Consider the following 20,147-nt stretch of genomic DNA (forward strand, 5'->3'; position numbering starts at 1 on the left):
TTTTTTTATACACACAAAAATTTTATATTATATATATATTATTATTAATTGTTTTCTTACATGTCAGGCTGTCTTGGGGTGCGGCATCCAGGGGTGTCCCGGGATTGTCCTCCGGTGGGGAGTAGGGCTGCTGTGCATGGGCCTGGCCCCTGGTGGATCTGGTCTGTCGGGGCAGGGCCTGGGCAGTTGCTCCCCCCGGTCGGGTTGTGCCAGGGCAGGATAGTGCTGCCTCTCCTCTCTGGTTGCTCCGCCCTCCTGGATCCGATGCCGGATGACGTCACAGGCAGTGACGATTTCCGGGCATCAGGGAGCCAGGAAGTGGAAGGTGTCCCAGAGGCGACCGCACCTACGGCACACCAGGCAACATCTCACGGCACACTAGTGTGCCGCGGAACAGTGGTTGAAAAACGCTGGTCTAAGGCATACAGGCTTTCCGTAATTCGGAGCTTTATGGATATCTGGTTTCCGGGTAACGGATTCCATACCTGTTTATGACCAGTTCCAGCATGGAACAAAGAACAAATTTTGATTTTGTTTGCTATAAACACTACTGCTAATTAAATACAGAACTTTGGATATATCCAGACCTTCCGATTTAAAAACAGTAGATGCTTTTTACTATTCAGACTGTTTCACACAGCACAGAACTTTACCATGGACAACACTACCTCTGAAAGCCTTCTTGCTTAATGCAAGAGATAAAATCCCTTATTATGCAGTATCCTCTTGTGGGTCACATTTTCTTAGTTAGTTTGAAGTTTCTATTTATCTAAAAAGAAAATATAAAACTGAAATATTAATACAATCCTTTTGGAATCATGTTACATCATATTATTATTATGTGAACCAGTTCATACCAGTGCTGGCCTCCTCTATTTAAACTTAGCTCTTCCCTTCATCTTCTTACAGAGCTCTCTTCATGGAGCCAACTCTACTGATGCTGGATGAACCTACCAATCACTTGGATCTCAATGCTGTTATTTGGCTTAACAAGTATGTGTCTGCCCAGCAAAAATTAACTGTAGCATTTGGCTTTAGCAAAATGATCAAAATGCTAACTTTTTGTTGTGCTCTATAGTTATGGTAATATATAAATATATACATATATTCCATTAGGGATGCACCGAATCCAGGATTGGGCCTTTTTCAGCTGGATTCGGATTTTACCAAATTAACGCTCCTGGCCGAACCAAATCTGAACCATTAAAATCATGTGACTTTTTTGTGTGTGGTGCCCTTTAAGCCTTCCATATCCTAATTTGCATATGCAAATTAGGATTCAGATTGGTTCGGTATTCAGCCAAATCCTTTACAAAGGATTCTGAGTTCGCCTGAATCCAAAAAAGTGGAATCAGTGAATCCCTGCGCAGAAGTGCTTCTGAGCAGTTAACGGAGAAATTATTCTTTCAGTTAGTGTTTAGATTTTATGAAGTCAACATTGTTTTGTGGTCATAGCAAGACAAGATTGCCACATGCAGCCTGTGTGTGTTATTGTTAGAGGCTGGCTTACCCTAGGTTCTTAAAGGGAGCACGCAAAGGCTTCTCGGTGGACTTCTGATTTGTTTTGATTGTACTTGTCTGATTTCTTTTGATGCAGAAAGTACAATTTGACTTGTAATAACAAAATTAATCAGTGTTTTATAACTAAAAAAAACTCTAGGCAGCAAGTGTTCTGTTCATTGAACTAATGTTGATAAACGGGGTATGCTGTCCCTTTTGTTTAACGTTTATAATAAATCTGAGCTGTATATGTCAGCCTTCCTGATCAGCAACATGAATGTCTTGTAGTGTCTATTAGACATTCTCTGCTGTGTGGATTTCTGCCTGCTTGCCACATTGTACCTCTGATAGAGCAGGAGTCCTAGCTATTATGGTGAATTAAATGGCTGAAGTGTAACATTGTATATTTGTAGAAATAAAGGCCAGTGATAGATTAATAATAAATATAGCAATCTGTACAATCAGCTGCATTTATTTTATTATAGATTTTAAAAATCATGTATGTTTTGTGCTGTCTGTATTGTCTTACATGGTAAGGCCTGTTTTTTTTTTTTTTTGTTAGTCTCTGTGTATGTGTGTATGGTGCGTGAAACAGCCACACTCATACATGGACTGCCTACAATTCTTCAGCAGTCTTCCTTTGTCTTTTCAGTTACCTTCAGGGCTGGAAGAAAACTCTTTTAATTGTGTCCCACGATCAAGGGTTCTTAGATGATGTCTGTACGGATATAATGCACCTGGATTCACAGAAGCTGTATTATTATCGAGGCAACTACAGTAAGTACATAATGGCTAATGAATGTGTATTTACCATACTATAAAGTCCTTCCTGTGTGCATTTATATACTTTATCATAAATGGAATGGCTCCATCCGTGCAAACCATGCAGGGTTAATGGTTTGTTAACACCAAAAAAAGAAAGGGATCTCTGTACATTTAAATATAATGTAGTGTTACCTTCCTCTGGTAAAAGTTGTGTGTTTATCTTAGAAACAGTATCATAGTTAATATAAATAAGCTGCTGTGTAACCATGGGGGGGTGGAGCCACTTACGTTAAAAAGGCACATATTTGCATAGAAAATATCAGAAGCTATGTGGAACAAAATGGATTTAGACCCATGGCATACAGGACATATTTTCCCACCAGGGTAGATGTGGACATGCGGTCTGTCATTTACTACAATAGAGTCCACCTAACACTAGAAGTGACAAGATTTCTGCCAGAAGACCACCAGCTGAGAATACACTTGATGTTACATTGATCTTAGTTCTTAACCAGGACGATGAATAGGGATGAATTGTCTTTCATGTCTCACTGCAGTACTAAGGGAGGAAAATAATACATACAAAAAATAATACATTAAGATACGGAACTAAGTATTTTTACAGCATGTGTTTGCTTGAAATAGTAACCGAAGTAACTCACAATCCTGTATATAGTTCTTTTAAGTTAATTGGGCTATATCTCTCATGATATGATTCATGAGATATACTTACCTTCTGTTTGGGTTTTTATTAGTTGAAATAATTGGGGTCCTACTGTCTACAACTGCTAGAGCACGGAGTTATACTAAATGGTAACCATATACTGATTGAGTTGCATTTTGAGCAGCTGCCTCGGCAGCAGTCCGGGATAGCTGCCAGACACATCGCTATGTTTGCAACAATTGTTGCGATTGTATAATAAACTCCAATCTGTAACATTGTCGTAAGGCTGCCTGTATATTATATGATACTGATCGCTACATTTGAGATCAATGTGGCATTCTTAGAGGCAGTTCCCAACTGCAGCTTGATTAAATTGCTACAACTAAGATTTTGCAACATTTCGCTAGTTCAGTTACCACACCAAGGGACATTAGCCCTTTGATATAACACTATTTTGGTCTGTTGAGAGACCGTGTTAGAACAAACTGAGATTGCACTTTATATTTTTTAATTCTTTATTTTCCTATTCTTTTTTTCTTTTTAACGTATGAAGTTTTAATGTGATTGAATAAAGATTGATTTTATTATTTGGTGTGCCATTACACTTGTGTCTCTCACTGCAGTGCTAAACTTTTCTGCTGGTTGACTTGGAAAACCCCTACTTGGTCAACCTTATCCACTACATTAAAAACTGAAAGAAGTAGCTGTTGCATTTGTGTTACTATATGATAAGGCAGTCATGCACAGTTTGTGTAGGATGTGAGGTTTTTGTTCTTCCTTCCGTGCCCCTTTAGTAGCAGTAATGGACAAACTTACATATAAGGTTTTCATTAATCTATAATAAGTTTTAGGGATTGTATACATTTATGATGACACGACTTTCTGTGTTGTTGTCTTTTTAGTGACATTTAAGAAGATGTACCAGCAAAAGCAGAAGGAACTGCAGAAACAGTATGACAAGCAAGAGAAAAAACTCAAAGACTTAAAAGCAGGAGGAAAGTCAGCTAAACAAGCGGTGAGAAAAAACATCTCGCCTTATTTCTTTGGCCACTTTAGAAAAAAAAAACCCAAACTGTAGCCAATTCTGTGGCAACTTGCAGAGCAAAACCTGCTGGACACAGATCATAGAAGTTTTAGGCTGTACACTATTTTTTCACTAAATCTCTAAGTGTCTATTATGTGTCTGTATGATCTTCTCACTTTCACTATCTTTGTTTCAGGAGAAGCAGACAAAAGAGGCACTAACTCGCAAGCAGCAGAAGTGTCAGAAGAAGAACAATGACAAGGAAGACAATGATCCTGTTGAATTACTAAAGAGGCCCAAGGAATATACTGTGAAATTCACTTTTCCAAATCCACCTCCACTCAGCCCTCCAATTTTGGGTCTTCATGGTAAGCAGAAGTATCTTCTCACTCTGCAGGTACTATTGCTGATAACAAATGACAATATCTCTGATTTTAACTTAATTTTCCTAGGTGTGGATTTTTGTTATTCTGGACAAAAGCCACTGTTCAAAAACTTGGATTTTGGCATAGACATGGACTCTAGAGGTAAGCTTCTTCCTTCTGTGTGTTGAAAATGTGCCATTACTTGTATTATCATCTCACCCTGATTCTTCTTTCCTCTCCGCAGTGTGTATTGTGGGCCCCAATGGAGTAGGGAAGAGTACACTGCTCTTGCTGCTGACTGGAAAACTTACTCCTGTAAGTGTGTTAAAAATAAGATTTAGAAGAATATAAATGTTACTGTTTATTCATTAGGAATAACATTATATTTCTCTTATTGTTGCTAGACCAAAGGAGAAATGAGAAAAAATCACAGACTGGTGAGTATGTTAGTTTGTTTCTCACCAGTTACGTAGTTCATGTGATATAGCTGTAGTACAAAATGGTACGTTTATTATGGCACCTACATTTAAAACTTTCTTCCTGCAGAAAATAGGATTCTTTAACCAGCAATATGCAGATCAGCTAAACATGGAGGAGACAGCTACAGAATATCTACAACGCAATTTCAATCTTCCATATCAGGATGCACGCAAATGTCTGGGAAGGTTTGGTCTAGAAAGCCATGCACATACCATCCAGATCTGCAAGCTGTCAGGTACCCTTTAAATCTCTATATCTGTAAAATAGACATGCACAAAGCTCACCCAGCAATCAGTATTATTAGTATGATTCTGATTTTCAGCCTTTTTTACTTTGCAGGAGGGCAGAAAGCTAGAGTGGTTTTTGCTGAGCTGTGTTGCAGGGAACCTGACGTATTAATTTTAGTAAGTTTTGGAATTGCAGTTGGGTTGATTAAATCTATTACACTTTATGTACTAGGTACTGACTTCCTTCAGATAATCTTACTTTAACATGTTTTTGTTTGTTTTTTCTTCTTCAATCCCATAGGATGAACCCACCAATAACCTAGATATAGAGTCAATAGATGCTCTTGCGGAAGCGGTGAATGAATATAAAGGAGGCAAGCACTCACATTTTTCCTATGTTCTTTCTGTTTCTTCTCATTTTTTGGTACTTATCTTCTGCCCTCCTTACAAGCTGTGTTATGTATTAACTGAATACCCTACATATCCCTGGTAGGAACGTGCACTTTTGTTTTCAGTCATAGTAAACACTATACCCATATGTAAACCATGGGTATGAAAAGCAACTAAAGCAGTGTTATTCTTAGGGTGAAACATTTTGCTGATTCTCCAAACCATGTGTTATATAACTCACAAGTACCTAGTAAATGATATCCTCATAAACCATGTTTAGTGATGTCATCAGTTATAATTGGCGCTAAATTGTGTACTTTCTGTAACATGACTTACTAAAACTTGTGAACCCGTGCTTTAAAATATGAGGATATTAGAAGACACCTCTGGCCTTGGCACCTTAGCCTTTGGCCTTATGTCTTTATATAGACATGGAACTGATAAACAAAATGTGACCAAATGGAGTAGTCCCATAGTCTCCTCCTTGAGCATTTGGTACAAAATGTTCCCATATTCATCTGACATCTTCTCCAGGCTTCATGTCTAGCAAATATTATCTAAAAGGAAAGTATGCTGCCAGGGTTTTAGACTTCTGGATATAGATTACTTCAGGGTTTCCAGACACGTTTGAGATTTGGTGCGACTAACTATGGTCCCACGGAGTTTGCTGTGCTTCCATCATTTTCATACGCCAAAGTACAGTAAAAACTGATAGAGAAGGCCACCTTCAGTGACCAAACCCAATGTGCAACCTAAGTTCAAGTAGCAACAAAATGCAAATGGCACTCAGGGCTGCAAAAAAGGGAGCAAGCCCTTTAAAAACTTTTATTGCAGAGGTGCAACGTTTCATGGCAAAGTGACCCCTTTATCAAGCATCAAGGGGTCACTTTGCCCTGAAACTTTGCACCTCCGCAATAAAGGTTTTTAAAGGGCTTGCTCCCTTTTTTGCAGCCCTGAGTTCCATTTGCATTTTGTTGCTACTTTGGTTTTGGGAGGGTGCCGATCCCTCCAGCAGTGTGCACCGGGTCATCTTAATATGTCCTTAAAATGTCCTACACAATATGAGCAGTTCATAGCAGTAGGAATTCTTCAATTATGCTTCTCCAAGGCCACAGGCTAAGGGCATTCCTACATCTCAATGAGCCCACTGTATAACAGAACTACAAATAGTCCAGCAAGGGCAATAAAAGTGTTTTTCTTCAAATCTCCTGTATGTTGTTGGTTGGTTTTCCAGTTACTCATTACTGTTATGTCCTCATAATCTAGGTATTGCAGTCTTAGTTTGTCATTAATCTCGCACAATGCACAGCACAACCTCTGTCTTGCACTGGTCTTCTGTTTTCTTTTTATGCTCTGCCTTACATTAAGCATATGAACATTTTTCTGTCTGTTTCCTCCCCAGCTGTTATCACAGTGAGCCATGACGCCCGGCTTATTACAGAGACGAACTGTCACTTGTGGGTGGTAGAGGACCAGACTGTAAATCAAATAGAGGGTGATTTTGATGACTATAAGAGAGAGGTCTTGGAGAGCCTGGGAGAAGTGATAGTGAACAAACCACGGGAGAGGGACTAAGAAGAGCAATACATTAGATAAGTCAAACAAAGGAGTTCTGGGATGAGAAGGTGTTCCACTTCCCTGTCATATCTGGCTCTAACACCTGAGCTGCTGCATCACAATGGGTCTGCATAACTCATTTTTATTACTATTTTGCTGCCTTGTTACTAAAGAATATTAAATATTTATATATTGGCTCTCAAGTTGTTTTTGTCTGATGCTTTGTTTCATGAAATGTAATATACAACAAATTAAAAGGCTGCTGTTAGGTGAGAGGCATAGGGTTCATCACACAGAAAAGTACAAAAATTAAAGCACAAGTTTTCCAAGAGAAAATAGAGGGAGAGGAAAAGCAGAATATAGTCAGACATGTCAGACTATACCCCCAGAATGAATTCTTAACCAATAGATAGTTTATGTTAAGTGACTTATTAAAGAATCTTGCCAAACTGGAATTTATATATCTGTAAATATTGTCCTTTCCTTTGATCCACCATTTAGTGATGGGCTGTGTGCTCCCTCAGAGATCACATGACCAGAAATAAAGGAAGTAGTGTGGGAGCAAATGACAGAACTCTGGCCATTCATTGGCTGATGGGGCTTAGCATGTATGTGTGCCTTGGCTCGTTTGTGTGTACGGTGAATTCTATAACCCCAGGAGGCGGCCCTTAATTTTTAAAATCGCAATTTTCTATTTAGGATTACCCAATAGCACATACTACTAAAAGGTATATTTTTATGAAAATGGTTTATTTAGATGAAGCAGGGTTTTACATATGAGCTTGTTTATGCAACATATTTTTAGCGACCTACATTGTTTGGGGTATAGTTTTCCTTTAAGTGATATTGTGTATAGCAGGGATCCCCAACCTTTTATACTCATGAGCCACATTCATATGAAAAACATGTTGGAGAGCAACACAAGCGTGAAAAAAGTTCTTGGGGTGCAAATAAGAGCTATAATTGGCTATTTGGTAGTCTCTATGTGGACTGGCAGCATATCAAAGGCTCTCTTTGGCTTTACACTGGGTTGTATGGGTTGATGGGTAATCAACACTTGCCTCCAAGCCAGGAATACCAAAATATGCACCTACTTTGAGGCCACTGGGAGCAACATCCAAGGGGTTGGAGAGCAACATGTTGCTCACGAGCAACTGGTTGGGGATCACTGGTGTATAGCATCCAAACGGATTGCTTTTGTTTTCTAACTTGTATGTGACTGTTTCATCTAATTGCTGATTAGATTACAAACTATATTAAATATGCCCCCCCCCCCCTTCCAACACACTACACAGACCTAAGAAAAATGCTGGTCTGTGATAGCTTTCTAGATTTGAGATGACCAACAGAATAAAGACCCTTTCTGTGATGATAATTTAACTTATAATTAAAGAGATGTAAACAGCACTGAGGATCTAATGAAAGGCAAATGGCAGCATTGTTGGATTATTATAAGCACAGGGTGTGATTTAATTAGGGACAGCAGTTGAAAAGAGTCTTCTGACCCTAAAATTCATATTTAACCCAGAACCAGATCTGTAAATAATAAATATGGACTGCAAGTTTAATTTTAAATGGATGATTATTAATCGGTTATGATGAGTGCACTACATTTTATGGAGCTATTATACACTGCACAGCTGAACTAGGGACACAATCACATGGCTCCAAAAAAGCCCATGTCTGAGGATTCATATGGCATTAATTACTAACCAGTCCCCTTGAGTGCTTCTAAAGTTCTTTATAAATGTAATAGATTTTTTTTTTTTTAAAGAGCAATTTTTTCCTCTATTTCCTTTTGCATGTTTGTCCTAAATTCTCCTAATTATACATTGTATTGGTATACAGATCTTCAACCATGACTACAAGTCCCACAATGCCTTGGATTATCTGTGAATAACAGAACAGATGAATAAGAGAAACAAGGTGGTGTGGGAAGGAAAGTTGTGGATGGGGGGATTGAATTCTTCCACATTGTTTCTGTAGTCAGACAAGTAGTTAAAGGAATTAAAGAGTATATACAGATACTGCTGTTAAAAGCAATTACATTTACATATAAATTACAGAAAAATGTATTTTGGCAAATCTCTTAGAATGTTCTTAGGGAGGGTGCGAGGGGGGGGACTAGTGTTTTGGGGAGAAAAGACGTTGCGGGGAAGTTTAGTTTCACTATAATTACAAAACTGAAGATTGCTTTAAAGTGATGGTGTCTTTTTAATCAATACACACTCTTACGCTATTGGCTCAAACTGAAGTGGTAGGGATAAAAATATTGCTCATTCTGACAGACCCAAAGTGGGTAGGTTGTTAATATGTTGGAGCATAAAGCATAATTTAAAGCCATGGTAACTGAGCACCCAGTGGTTCTGAGAATAATAAGAGACTAAAGGATATGAAGAACTGGCAGAGGAAATGCAACATCATGGTGGTGGGACCACAGTAATGTAATGGGGGGGGGGGTGGGGAGAAAGATTTGCTGGACAATAACCAATAATGTGTCACTTTTTCAAAAGTTGCTTGCAGGAGGAAACTTTGCACGACTTTGGAAAAACTAAGCAAGGTGTATGCCTTTCCACTGGCAATTCACTTTGTTGCCAGTGGAAAAGGCATTTCTACTATCTTGGTAGGTTGCTACCAACACAGCCAGGGGTGCAAGCTAGACAGGGGCATCCATGTACTTTTTTTTTTTTTTATTTTTAATAATCACACAGACATGTTGTACAGACCCATTTAGACACAATGTTATAATTTAATTATGTACAGAATGTTACACATCCACAGGCTGGATCAACAGTTACAACATACACAGCAGAATATTTGTAAGAAAGGGAAACTGATAGAGCTTATTGGCTCAGCACCCTCTGCATATTTGGGCTGTTTGTACAGACTGCATTAATCCACAGTTATCAGTATGGTTTAAGTGTCTGCCCAATGTTTTTGAACTGTCTGCATGCTATACAGTATATAAACTTATTTTAGAAGCAAAAGCAAGCATCAAAGCTTGGGAGATGCTTTAGGGGAGGATAGTAAATTAAGCGCAGGACGATTTTCTCCCAAGCCCAAAGCTACCAGTGCAGCAGTGAGAAGAGTCTTCTTGGGTACAGTAAGTGGCTGAGAAGGCATCACCTGCATGGAAGAGAAACCCAGGAGATGAAACAATATGAAGACAAATTTGTGTAATATGATAACATTCCCCAGTTCTGATAATTCCCTAATTCTGCTAATAACTACCTTCTGTGCATTTCTGCCACTCAACAGTAGAACTAGAACTGTTCTTTGTTTTCAATGAGGGTGGGATATTACCAACAACTCTAGTTGCAAACTTAATGTTTTGCACCAAAATATGAGTTTGAAGCCTCAACAAGTTATGGGACAGATTAATACATTTAGGGGGAAGGTAAACATTAGTGAGGATAGGGGCCAATGAAGATGAAAGTCATGTCATGGTTAAAAGGTCAAGTAACAGAATGCTGAAGAGGACAGCTCAGAAATGGCATGCATGGAGCAAACCAACTCACTGTGGGGGCAGCATGTCAAGAAGGAAATGGAGTTTATAGGTAAAGGGGATTATTCCATTATTATGAAGGTAGACAAAATAATTTATTGCAAGGACTGGCATATGGTAGAGCAAGGGGACAAATACTTGGGAGGGGTTGGGGAAGGCAGGTGGTTTTGCTTTCCTGTGGCTCAAGTAGCAGTTAGGAAGGTTTCATTTAAACTCAATAGAAGTCTGTCTGTTTACAACTTAAATTACTACATAAAAACAGAAATATGGTCAGTTCATCTATATTATATCATCAGAGGGTTAGATCTTGTCTGAGAAAAATGGCAACATTGAAAGGCAAACACATAAGAGAGATTAGACCATAATAAATTAATGCCCTGACTATACAAATATCACTAGACTCTGAAAGTGACATTTAAGTAAGGGGTGGATTATACCTTATAATACATACAATTGTTGACCAGTTGCGGTATTTGTCTAGAAAGTATACTAGTGATTGCTATAGCATATACAAGACTAATTTTCTGCTATTTAGATGTAAATCCACCCTCTCTTCCAGTTTGTGCGCTATATTACTTTATCTTAAAGTGCATTTGCTTTGCACTCTGCAGCATGAAATCACTGTGCATGTCACATATACTGTTGCCTGGGAGTCCATTTAATTATGGTAATTTAGGCTTCCTTATCAAGTATGGTTGTGTAGACAGGAAAGGAAGCCTAAAGCTGGCCATGCACGCACCGATAATATCATACGAAACTTCGTTTCGTACGATATTCGGTGCGTGTTTGGCAAGTCGGTGAGTCGACCGGTATCGCAGGAGGCTGCTGATATCGGTCGACTCGCCGATCGGCCAAGTCAGAAAATTTTGATCGGGCACCATAAAAGGCGCCTGAGCAAAATATGCCGTCAGGGCTGAATCGGCAGAAGGAGGTAGAAATCCTATTGTTTCTACCTCCTTATCTGCTCTTTCAGCCCTGACCGATGGTCGCACGAAACATCGTCAGATCGCCACGTGTGTGGCCACCTTAAGTGAAATATCCTTATGAGTTCTACCAATAACAAAAGGATATACAAGACACACAGTATATAGACACACCCAATTTACAGTTAGGTCAATAAATATTCAGACCCTGCTAGGTTTTTACCATAAATATTGAAAATTAAGTTATATAATGAACATGGACTAAAACTGCAGCTTTAACTTGAGAGTATTTACATCCAAACTGGGTAAATGGCATAGGAATTACAGCACTTTTTTTTTTGTAGTTTCCTTATCAAGGGATCAGAAATAACTGACAGTGGGCTGACAAGCTGTTGCATGGGCAGATGTAGGATGTTTCCCAATTATTTAATTACCAATGAAAAATAGCTCTGAAGTTATTTCAAAGTGTGAATTTGCATTGCATTTAGAAGCTATTACTTGAGGTCTAAAGAGCTGTCAAAGCATAGGCTAAGATTCAGCCAAAGCCTCACAGTTCAGATGGTCAACAGCTGAAAACATTTTGAAAAAAAAACAACCCAATAGCTTTTTTTAAAGCATAGAAGTGGAATATTCTTCAATGAACATGCATTTTACTTGTTGAAGACAAAACCTAAAGCAGGAAAACCAACACATCACTTGGGAGGAAACCCTGCATTTGGTGATCTCCATCAAAGTATTGAAATGGTAATTAATATTTATTATTGTTAGTTATGTCCAATTATTGGGAGGGGCTATGTATAAAAATGGCAGTATTTCCTAAATGGGTTATTTAATATTTTTGTGAAACCCCTTGAATTAAAGTGGTCTACAATAACATCTTGATCCATGCTAAGAAGTGTTATATTATTCATCACTTACCCGCTCCAATTTATGTAGATGTATTAGACCATCTGAGGCCACGTAAAAGGTGGAGTGAGCATCAAAAGACCTACAAAACAAAAGATCAGCAATTGCATCTAGTTCTATATAGTAGAAGGCTAGGGTGAAGATATATCAGACTACTTACTTGTAAAGCTCTGTCTTGTCAGTACGATAGAAGTGGAAGAGAAGAGTGTGCAAAGGAAGGCCTGAGATTGCCCAACGAGCTTGGATACTACATGTTTCAGGGTGAGATGTCAGTTTCAAGATAGAGACACTTGCATTGGATAAGTAACTCAAGAACAAAAACCTTGAAAGTGTCAGAAGTAGCTGATACAAGATGATACCTCTGTAACAGTAAAGAAAAAATAACGGCATTGTAAAAATGCAACACACATCAATACAGCTAGTGAGAAGCAAAAAAAAAAAGTCTTTAATGGGAAGGTACACGCAAGTAATTAAAATCTTTCCTTTCTGCAGAAAATGGAATTGTAAGCAACTGTCCAAAAGACATTCATTCAATGTATTCAATTATTTTAAAGTTCAAATGAATTTAAAAAGCAGTTTCTCCATCCTTTGCTATTCCCTTCTCAGTTTGTCTGACTATAGTAACAATGTATCACAAATCACCACCACAATGCTTTGTATGATTTTTGGCTTGAAAAGAGCCGACACAATGGTTAGTAGTCAGATAAATAAGAAACTGCCTTTAGTGGAAATTTCATTTTTAAATAACTTTAAAAATCACAAGGTGTTTAACAAATGTATATTTTTTAATTACGCAAAATAAGTTGTTTTCATTTTTGGGGGCATCCCTTTTAAAATAGTACATATGCTTTCTTTACATAACTAATCCTAAGCCCAGCAGTATAATAAACCCGTCCGATGCAGGGGAAGTATCAGGGGAAGTGTCCACTATGCGGCGATCGATTCCTAGCCCGACTCCTTCCTATAAAGAAGGAAGGCTAGGCTCGATCAATCGATCGCTGCATAGTGGATGCTTCCCCTGATACTTCCCCTGCATCGCCATATCGCCTTTCTTCAAATGACCGGAAGCCAACTTTTAACAGGTATTTTGTACTACAGCATTCAAAATAATAAATGGTTTGTAGGATAGGGCAATTATTGGGGCTGGATAGAATAGATTTTTTAGTTAAAAATTTTTAGTGTTACTTTAAAGGAACAGTAACGCCAAAAATGAATTTTTTTTTTCAAGTAATTAAAATATAATGTACTGTTGCCCTGCACTGGTAAAAGTTGTGTGTTTGCTACAGAAACCCTATTATAAAATTTATATGAATAGGCTGCTGTGTAGCCACGGGGGCAGCCATTCAAGCTGGAAAAAAGAAGAAAAGGCACAGGTTATATAGCAGATAAACACTATTGTATTCTACAGAGGTTATCTGCTATGTAACCTGTGCCTTTTCTTCTTTTTTCCAGCTTGAATGGCTGCCCCTGTGGCTACACAGCAGCTTTGTTTATATAAATTTATGGGGCAAACATACCAGTTGTACCAGTGCAGGGTGGCAGTAAATTATATTCTAATTTATTTTATACGCTTTCATTTTTTGGTGTTACTGTTTTTCTTTAAGCTGCCTGAGCTGGAGAGCTAGTGCTGTTCTGGCACAATATTTAATAAGATGAAGTACTATTTACATTTACACTACAATCTAGGTATGGACTGCATCAATTACAGCCCGGTGCGACCCATGGAAGAGGCTTGTTCCCCTAAGCTACTACTGGGCTGGAGGTGGCATAGGGAGAATTTTTTAAAGTCAAGATTGCAGCTCTTAAATATTAGTAAGACAGGCATGTTCTAGAAATGTGTCAGCATTAATTCTTAAATAAAAAGGTTGTTTGGGCTTAAGGCAGATGGATAACAGGAATCAGAACCAGCGGTGGCGGTCATGGACAATTTTTAATACAGACAGGACCCAGTTAAACCTTTTGGGTGTGGAAAGTACAGAACATAGGGGCTATTTACCCCCCAATGCTTTCAGAGGGAAATCATCTTCTGCAGACCCAGCTGGATAGTATTTTCTCACCGTGTATGTATATGCAGGACACTGCAGACAAATTCCACATCCTTTCTGTATATGGAGTAATCCATACTTTTCAACAAGAAATCTGGCAGCTGAAAAAAAGAAAAAAGACAGACTTTCCCATATGTACCATGACCCCAGAATAGTCATTGTATGCAGGGTAACAACCAGGGAGAGGGAACGGGACAGGCAGGGGTCCCGTCAGGGTTCCAGTCAAATCTGGGGACCTGAACAGATCATTCTTTAAGGCAACCCTGATTATCAGTTAAATGGCTATACAAGGGCAGATTTAAACTGCCGTTTCAGGTCCTTCAGACCAGTTCCAGTTTATTTGCCCATGTATGGGAACCCCCAACAGATATCTGGCCTAATATTGACCAGATATCGATCAGGCAGGTTTAATTTTCCCATCCTCGCTCCAACTGGTCTTGTTCTTGTCATTGTAATTTGATTGTTTTGCCCTCCAATATCACTCACCTTAGTTTGGCATATCGGTGGAAAGATCCCACTGCGGCATTTTATTAAAAAGGAAGGTCACCTAAAATTAGGCCTTTAATATCTTACAGACAGATTTAACCTAATGAACTTTGCAACTTGTTTTTTCTTATTAAAAGGGGCTGACCACTCAAAAGGAAAATGTAATTTTAAGCAACTTTGCAAAACCAAACTATTGAAAGTTGAAGTTATTTGTAAAAGTATTTGCAAATAAGACCAGCAACTGTTTGTAGCTGAACCCAGCTGATTACCTGACGTAGAGGAGAACTGACTTCAGCTACAGTTTCAAGTGTCAAAACAGAAAAAGACATATTGTTTTTAATAGCAATTACATTTACAAATAACTGTAAAACCGTTAAAAATGACTGAAAAAGTAACCTGCCTAACCATGAAATAAATAGAAGCCTACCTCTTCCCTTAGCTTGGCATGCATTATAGCCAGCTGTTGTTCCATGTCAGGCTGGTTGTTTCCAGGGACTGAACAATCTTCCATCTTCTTGCTTGGTTGAAAGGCTAAAATTCCATGCTGAGTACCAGGAACAGGAAATGCAACAGCCTGATAAGGTGTCCTGCAAACTCCTGGTTCAAACAAACTTCTAAAACAGTCAAGCTGAGCACTACTTAAATGCCATGTGTCTTTGCCCACTGGAAACACACACCCCACACTGGTGCAAGGCAGATAGGAAGAATGCGGCTTAGACATATGAAGTTTTGTCCTCAGTGGTGCAATAGTAGACCGTAGATGCCTTTGATGCTTTTCCCGTCCATTAAATGGAGGGCATTGTCGGTAATTCGCATATTTAGGACGTGTAAATGAGCTTGTAGTTGTCGATGGTAAAACATTTTTGAGAGAAGTAGGATAAAGCAGGCGTGGGTTCAATTCTGGGGGCCAGCCAATATCATGAAGCTAGAAAAATAAAGAGAGTAATAAAGAAAGCAGTGTATAATACCTTCTGCAGTACAAATGCATTATTAATTGGTGGAGTAACAATAAAAGTGTAAAATGCGGGAAAACTTAAAATCAGTCACATAAAAATAAACTTTTTAATGCTGCACATATAAAACTTCTGACTTGGCTTATATTTATAAATGAGAAGGTAGCATCTGAAATCATATAAACCATCCCCTATGATGTGGGCCAGTGGGTCTCAAGCTGTGTGGCTTGCTTATAAATCTTGTAAGGCGTTTTATTTGCCCCTATATTTAGAGTAGCTACTTCTACATACAGCTTCAAATCCCAAATATCACATACATACTTATATAGATACATTTTTATAACGTCTTTACAAAAGATTGTAGGTATAATTATAGGACTTGTTATCCAGAATGCTTTGAACCTGGGGATTACCAGTTGGTCCTTCCAATGGACACGAGGGCACCCACTCCGTTTAGAAGAAAGAAGGTTCCTTTTAAATTTTCGGAAATTATTTTTTACTGTGAATTGTGTGAGTTGTGAAATTCCCTCCCTGTATTAGTTGTACTGGCTGATACATTATATAGCTTTAAAGGAACAGTAACACCAAAAAATGAAAGTGTATAAAAGTAACTAAAATATAATGTGCTGCTGCCCTGCACTGGTAAAAGTTGTGTGTTTACTTTACTTACTCTACTATAATTTATATAAATAAGCTGATATGTAGCCATGGAGGCAGCCATTCAAAGGAGAAAAGGCACAGGCACATAGCAGATAAAACACTATTGTATTCTACAGAACCTGTTATCTGCTATGTAACCTGTGCCTTTCCTCTTTTTTTCCCAGCTTGAATGGCTGCCCCCCTGGCTACACAGCAGCTTATTATATAAATTATAGTAGTGTTACTGTAGCAAAACACACCAGTGCAGGGCAACAGTGCATTATATTTTTATTAATTTAAAGCTCTTTCATTTTTTGGTGTTACTGTTCCTTTAAGAAGGGGCTGGATGACTTTTTTCAAGTGAGGGAATACAGGGTTATGGGGGATAGCTCTTAGTACAAGTTGATCCAGGGACAGGTCCGATTGCCATCTTGGAGTCAGGAAGGATTTTTTCCCCTCTGCGGCAAATTAGAGAGGCTTCAGATGGGGTTTTTTGCCTTCCTCTGGATCAACTAGAAGTTAGGCAGGTTATATATAGGCATTAAAGGTTAATCTTGGTGGACATATGATTTTTATTCAATCTAACCTGTCACCGGATAAGGGATCTTTCTGTAATTTGGATCTTCATACAAGGTACTGTTTTATTATTACAGAGAAAAAGAAAATTATTTTTAAAAATAAGAATTATTTGCTTAGAATGGAGTCTGTGGTAGATGGCCTTCCCATAATTCAGAACTTTCTGGATAACAGGTTTGCTGATAACGGAATACATGTAATTTGTTGTCATTTTTGCAGTGATGTTTTAAAAAGATAAAAGCTGAAAAAAAAAAACTGGTTTAAAAATGTAAATACTCATAAAGGTATTTGCAAATTTGGAACTGGTTCATGGTGATGAGTTGTTCAATGAAACCCAGCAAGTCTACAATTCTACATATAAATTGCTATCTTGCTGCTGCAGTCTGTGACATTAGTTCTCAGGCACTGGTTTCAATGAATGAATGATTAGAAAATAAGTAGGAAAGGAAAATAAAGTAAAGGTGGCCATATACCTTACAATCTTTTCTGCAACTATTGGTACCCTCCACTAACGTTCAGGGCAGAATCATCAGATATGGCGGTAGAAACAATAAGAATTCTACCTCTATCTGACGGTTCAGCCTTAAACGCTTGCCTTTGCTCGGACGCCTTCAATGGTGCTGGATCAAAATTTTCTATCCCGCGATCAATGAGACAACCAATACAAAAAGCTTTTGCGATATTGGTCGCCTCGTCAACCCACCGCACCGAATATCGCACAAAACCTTGTTTCATACAATAATATTGGTGTGTGTATGGCCTGCTTAAGTCTCTCAGATCCCTTCTGTCTCGAGAATTACAAAACATTTTTATGTGAGATTCACTTTTAAACCTTTACTAGAAGATTTCTGAAAATGCACAAATAATGAACTTCCCTTTGGAACTCAACTGTTGTATAACTCTTATAAGCTACTTTTATTATGTCAGCATATATAAAAGATTTTTCTCCTGTTCTCATACATGTGCATTTCCATAATCCCTTGTGTGCATCAACTTTTGGCACTATGAATAGATTTAGTGAGTACTAAGTGACATGATGTATATATAGATATAAATATAACCAATGCACATGGCATAAAAACATCAATTTTATGTTGTCTATGTGATACAATATTTTATGGGAGTACCACTGTAGGCAATGCCTACATAAGTCTATACTTGTAGCCATCTGCCAACCTGTACACTGCTTAAACTGTCATACATGCCCAAATTAGGTCTGGCAATCTGGCTGATTTTAACCATACTGCCTGTCCACCTGGGAAGGAATGCTAGGTCAGGGGTCAGACTTAACAGACCAGATTACTGATGATATGTCAGCCCCCGATGCCCCATGAGTGCACTGTACATCAGCATATGAGGACATGAAATGGAGCCACCACTCATCTGCACTTATTAATTTATGATCATTAATGATGGTGGCCCAAAAGTAATAAGAAATGTTATATCTTTAATTAAAAAAACCCATAGTTTGTATTTATTAAAAATACATTTGTGTTCCCTTTAAAAGCAGGATTCATTGGTGAAAACTGCTAGTGTTGGGGGGGAGTTGTCAGCAACACATAATAGTACAAATACAATATAGCCCTGCAGGAACATTACAATAAGATTATTATTTGCTAGTTAAATCTCATGGTTTTGGTGTGGTTCCTTGGCAGGTAGGTAGGTAGGTATATTTGATCATAGCGGTTTGCATAGTTTATTAAAGGAGCCATCATGTCACATACAAAGCCTTATACATATTATTGTATTACATAAGGCAGCCACCTATCAGCAAGCTTTAAAGGCACATGTAATATCAATAAACTGACAGCACTATACTACACTCGGCACCAAGCTGCTGACTGCCACTCTACCATAGAAGAATCCTGCTCCTACTTGTAGTAAGTACTTAGTTTTGAGCTGCTCTTCCCTAAGCACACGGGCATTAGTCCCCACCCCCAGCAAAATGTCTTATAGAGCTATATGTGCACACTGTATGCATAAGTGCGCCCTCCCTGCACAAACCCTGCCTTTGCTTGCGGACTCACCCTCGCTTCCTCCCTCACTCTCCCTGCTGCTCCACCTGCACCGCGGACTCCATTCCTCCAACGGACACCCAGCCCTTGGGCCCCGCGGAGCCTCCTCACACACAGTGACATCCACCCGTCCTCCTCTCCTGCGGGGCCGCTATTCGGAACTCGGCGCTAGCCGGCACCAATGCGCACTACACTTCCTATCCGTCCAGATGGACCTACAGATGTCCTCCGTGACATCACTGCACCATGTGACCAGGAAAAGGAAATGCAGGTACTTTTCACAGGAAGTCTTGACAGGGCGAGGGCGGGAGATTCGGAGTAAAACTAAAGGCTAGGGGTGTAGTGCCACTGCGTATGTAGAAAGACTACCGTTGGGCAGTAGAGCTGGCGGTTTAGGATGATTTAGTATGACCAAACTCACAAACCTATGAATTTCTAAACTATTTTTTACGAGGAAACACATTTAGCTAAATACTAGCTGTTGCCTTATGAAAGCTGTGAAAAATCATTGGCAACTTATTTTAAGATGTTCCAACACCCGCAAATACTCAATTACTTTTAACCAATGCGATCATTAGCTATAGAATACATCACTAAAAAGCTACGGGACCTAAGTTGTGCCATTATGTTATTTATAGACCATGGCAGATCATGGACATTGATTATAAGGTGTATATCTGTAAACAAGTGGGAATTGCACTAGTGCAGTTACAAACGATAACAAATAAAAGTATATTTAAGGTGGCCACACACGTGGCGATTTGATGTTCCCACGAAAGATTGTACAATCAGCCACAAACCATTCAGGGCTGAAACGGCAGATAAGTTGGTAGAAACAATAGGATTTCTACCTCCTTCTGCCGATTCAGCCCTGACAGCAGATTTTGCTCAGGCGCCTTCTATGGCACCCGATCAAAATCTTTTAACTGGCCTGATTGTCGAGTCGACTAATAGCAGCTTCCTGCGATATCGGTCGACTTATCATACACGCACCGAATATCGTACGAATCAAGGTTTCGTACGATATTATCGGTGCGTGTATGGCCAGCTTTAGGCCCATTTTATTTTGGGCTTGCCATCTGTCTGGTTTTGAGTTGGACAGTCCGTTTTTTTTTTCCTTAAAGGGC

General features: G+C 38.9%; 2 protein-coding genes across 2 annotated transcripts in view; one reads left to right on the forward strand and one right to left on the reverse strand.

Annotated features, from left to right (window-relative positions):
- abcf1 (ATP binding cassette subfamily F member 1) overlaps positions 1 to 7,175 on the forward strand; it is a 33,286-nt gene extending 26,111 nt beyond the window's left edge. The window contains exons 18-28 of the mRNA XM_002939468.5: positions 910 to 993; positions 2,153 to 2,277; positions 3,832 to 3,944; positions 4,150 to 4,321; positions 4,406 to 4,480; positions 4,563 to 4,633; positions 4,723 to 4,755; positions 4,865 to 5,033; positions 5,138 to 5,202; positions 5,327 to 5,399; positions 6,818 to 7,175. Coding sequence (XP_002939514.2) covers positions 910 to 993; positions 2,153 to 2,277; positions 3,832 to 3,944; positions 4,150 to 4,321; positions 4,406 to 4,480; positions 4,563 to 4,633; positions 4,723 to 4,755; positions 4,865 to 5,033; positions 5,138 to 5,202; positions 5,327 to 5,399; positions 6,818 to 6,990 — 1,153 coding nt within the window. The 3' untranslated portion in view covers positions 6,991 to 7,175. The remainder of the gene's footprint in view (positions 1 to 909; positions 994 to 2,152; positions 2,278 to 3,831; positions 3,945 to 4,149; positions 4,322 to 4,405; positions 4,481 to 4,562; positions 4,634 to 4,722; positions 4,756 to 4,864; positions 5,034 to 5,137; positions 5,203 to 5,326; positions 5,400 to 6,817) is intronic.
- Positions 7,176 to 9,647: 2,472 nt separating this feature from the next.
- c6orf136 (chromosome 6 open reading frame 136) lies at positions 9,648 to 19,268 on the reverse strand. Its single transcript, NM_001011197.3, has 6 exons — positions 19,033 to 19,268; positions 15,265 to 15,762; positions 14,364 to 14,452; positions 12,467 to 12,667; positions 12,319 to 12,388; positions 9,648 to 10,098 (listed from the first exon to the last, which is right to left on the reverse strand). Exons 1-6 carry the CDS (start codon positions 19,141 to 19,143, stop codon positions 9,967 to 9,969), a joined length of 1,101 nt encoding a protein of 366 aa, NP_001011197.2. The 5' UTR covers positions 19,144 to 19,268; the 3' UTR covers positions 9,648 to 9,966.
- Positions 19,269 to 20,147: the final 879 nt, after the last annotated feature.

This window comes from Xenopus tropicalis, chromosome 8, assembly GCF_000004195.4.
Source record: "Xenopus tropicalis strain Nigerian chromosome 8, UCB_Xtro_10.0, whole genome shotgun sequence".
Lineage (NCBI taxonomy): Eukaryota > Metazoa > Chordata > Amphibia > Anura > Pipidae > Xenopus > Xenopus tropicalis.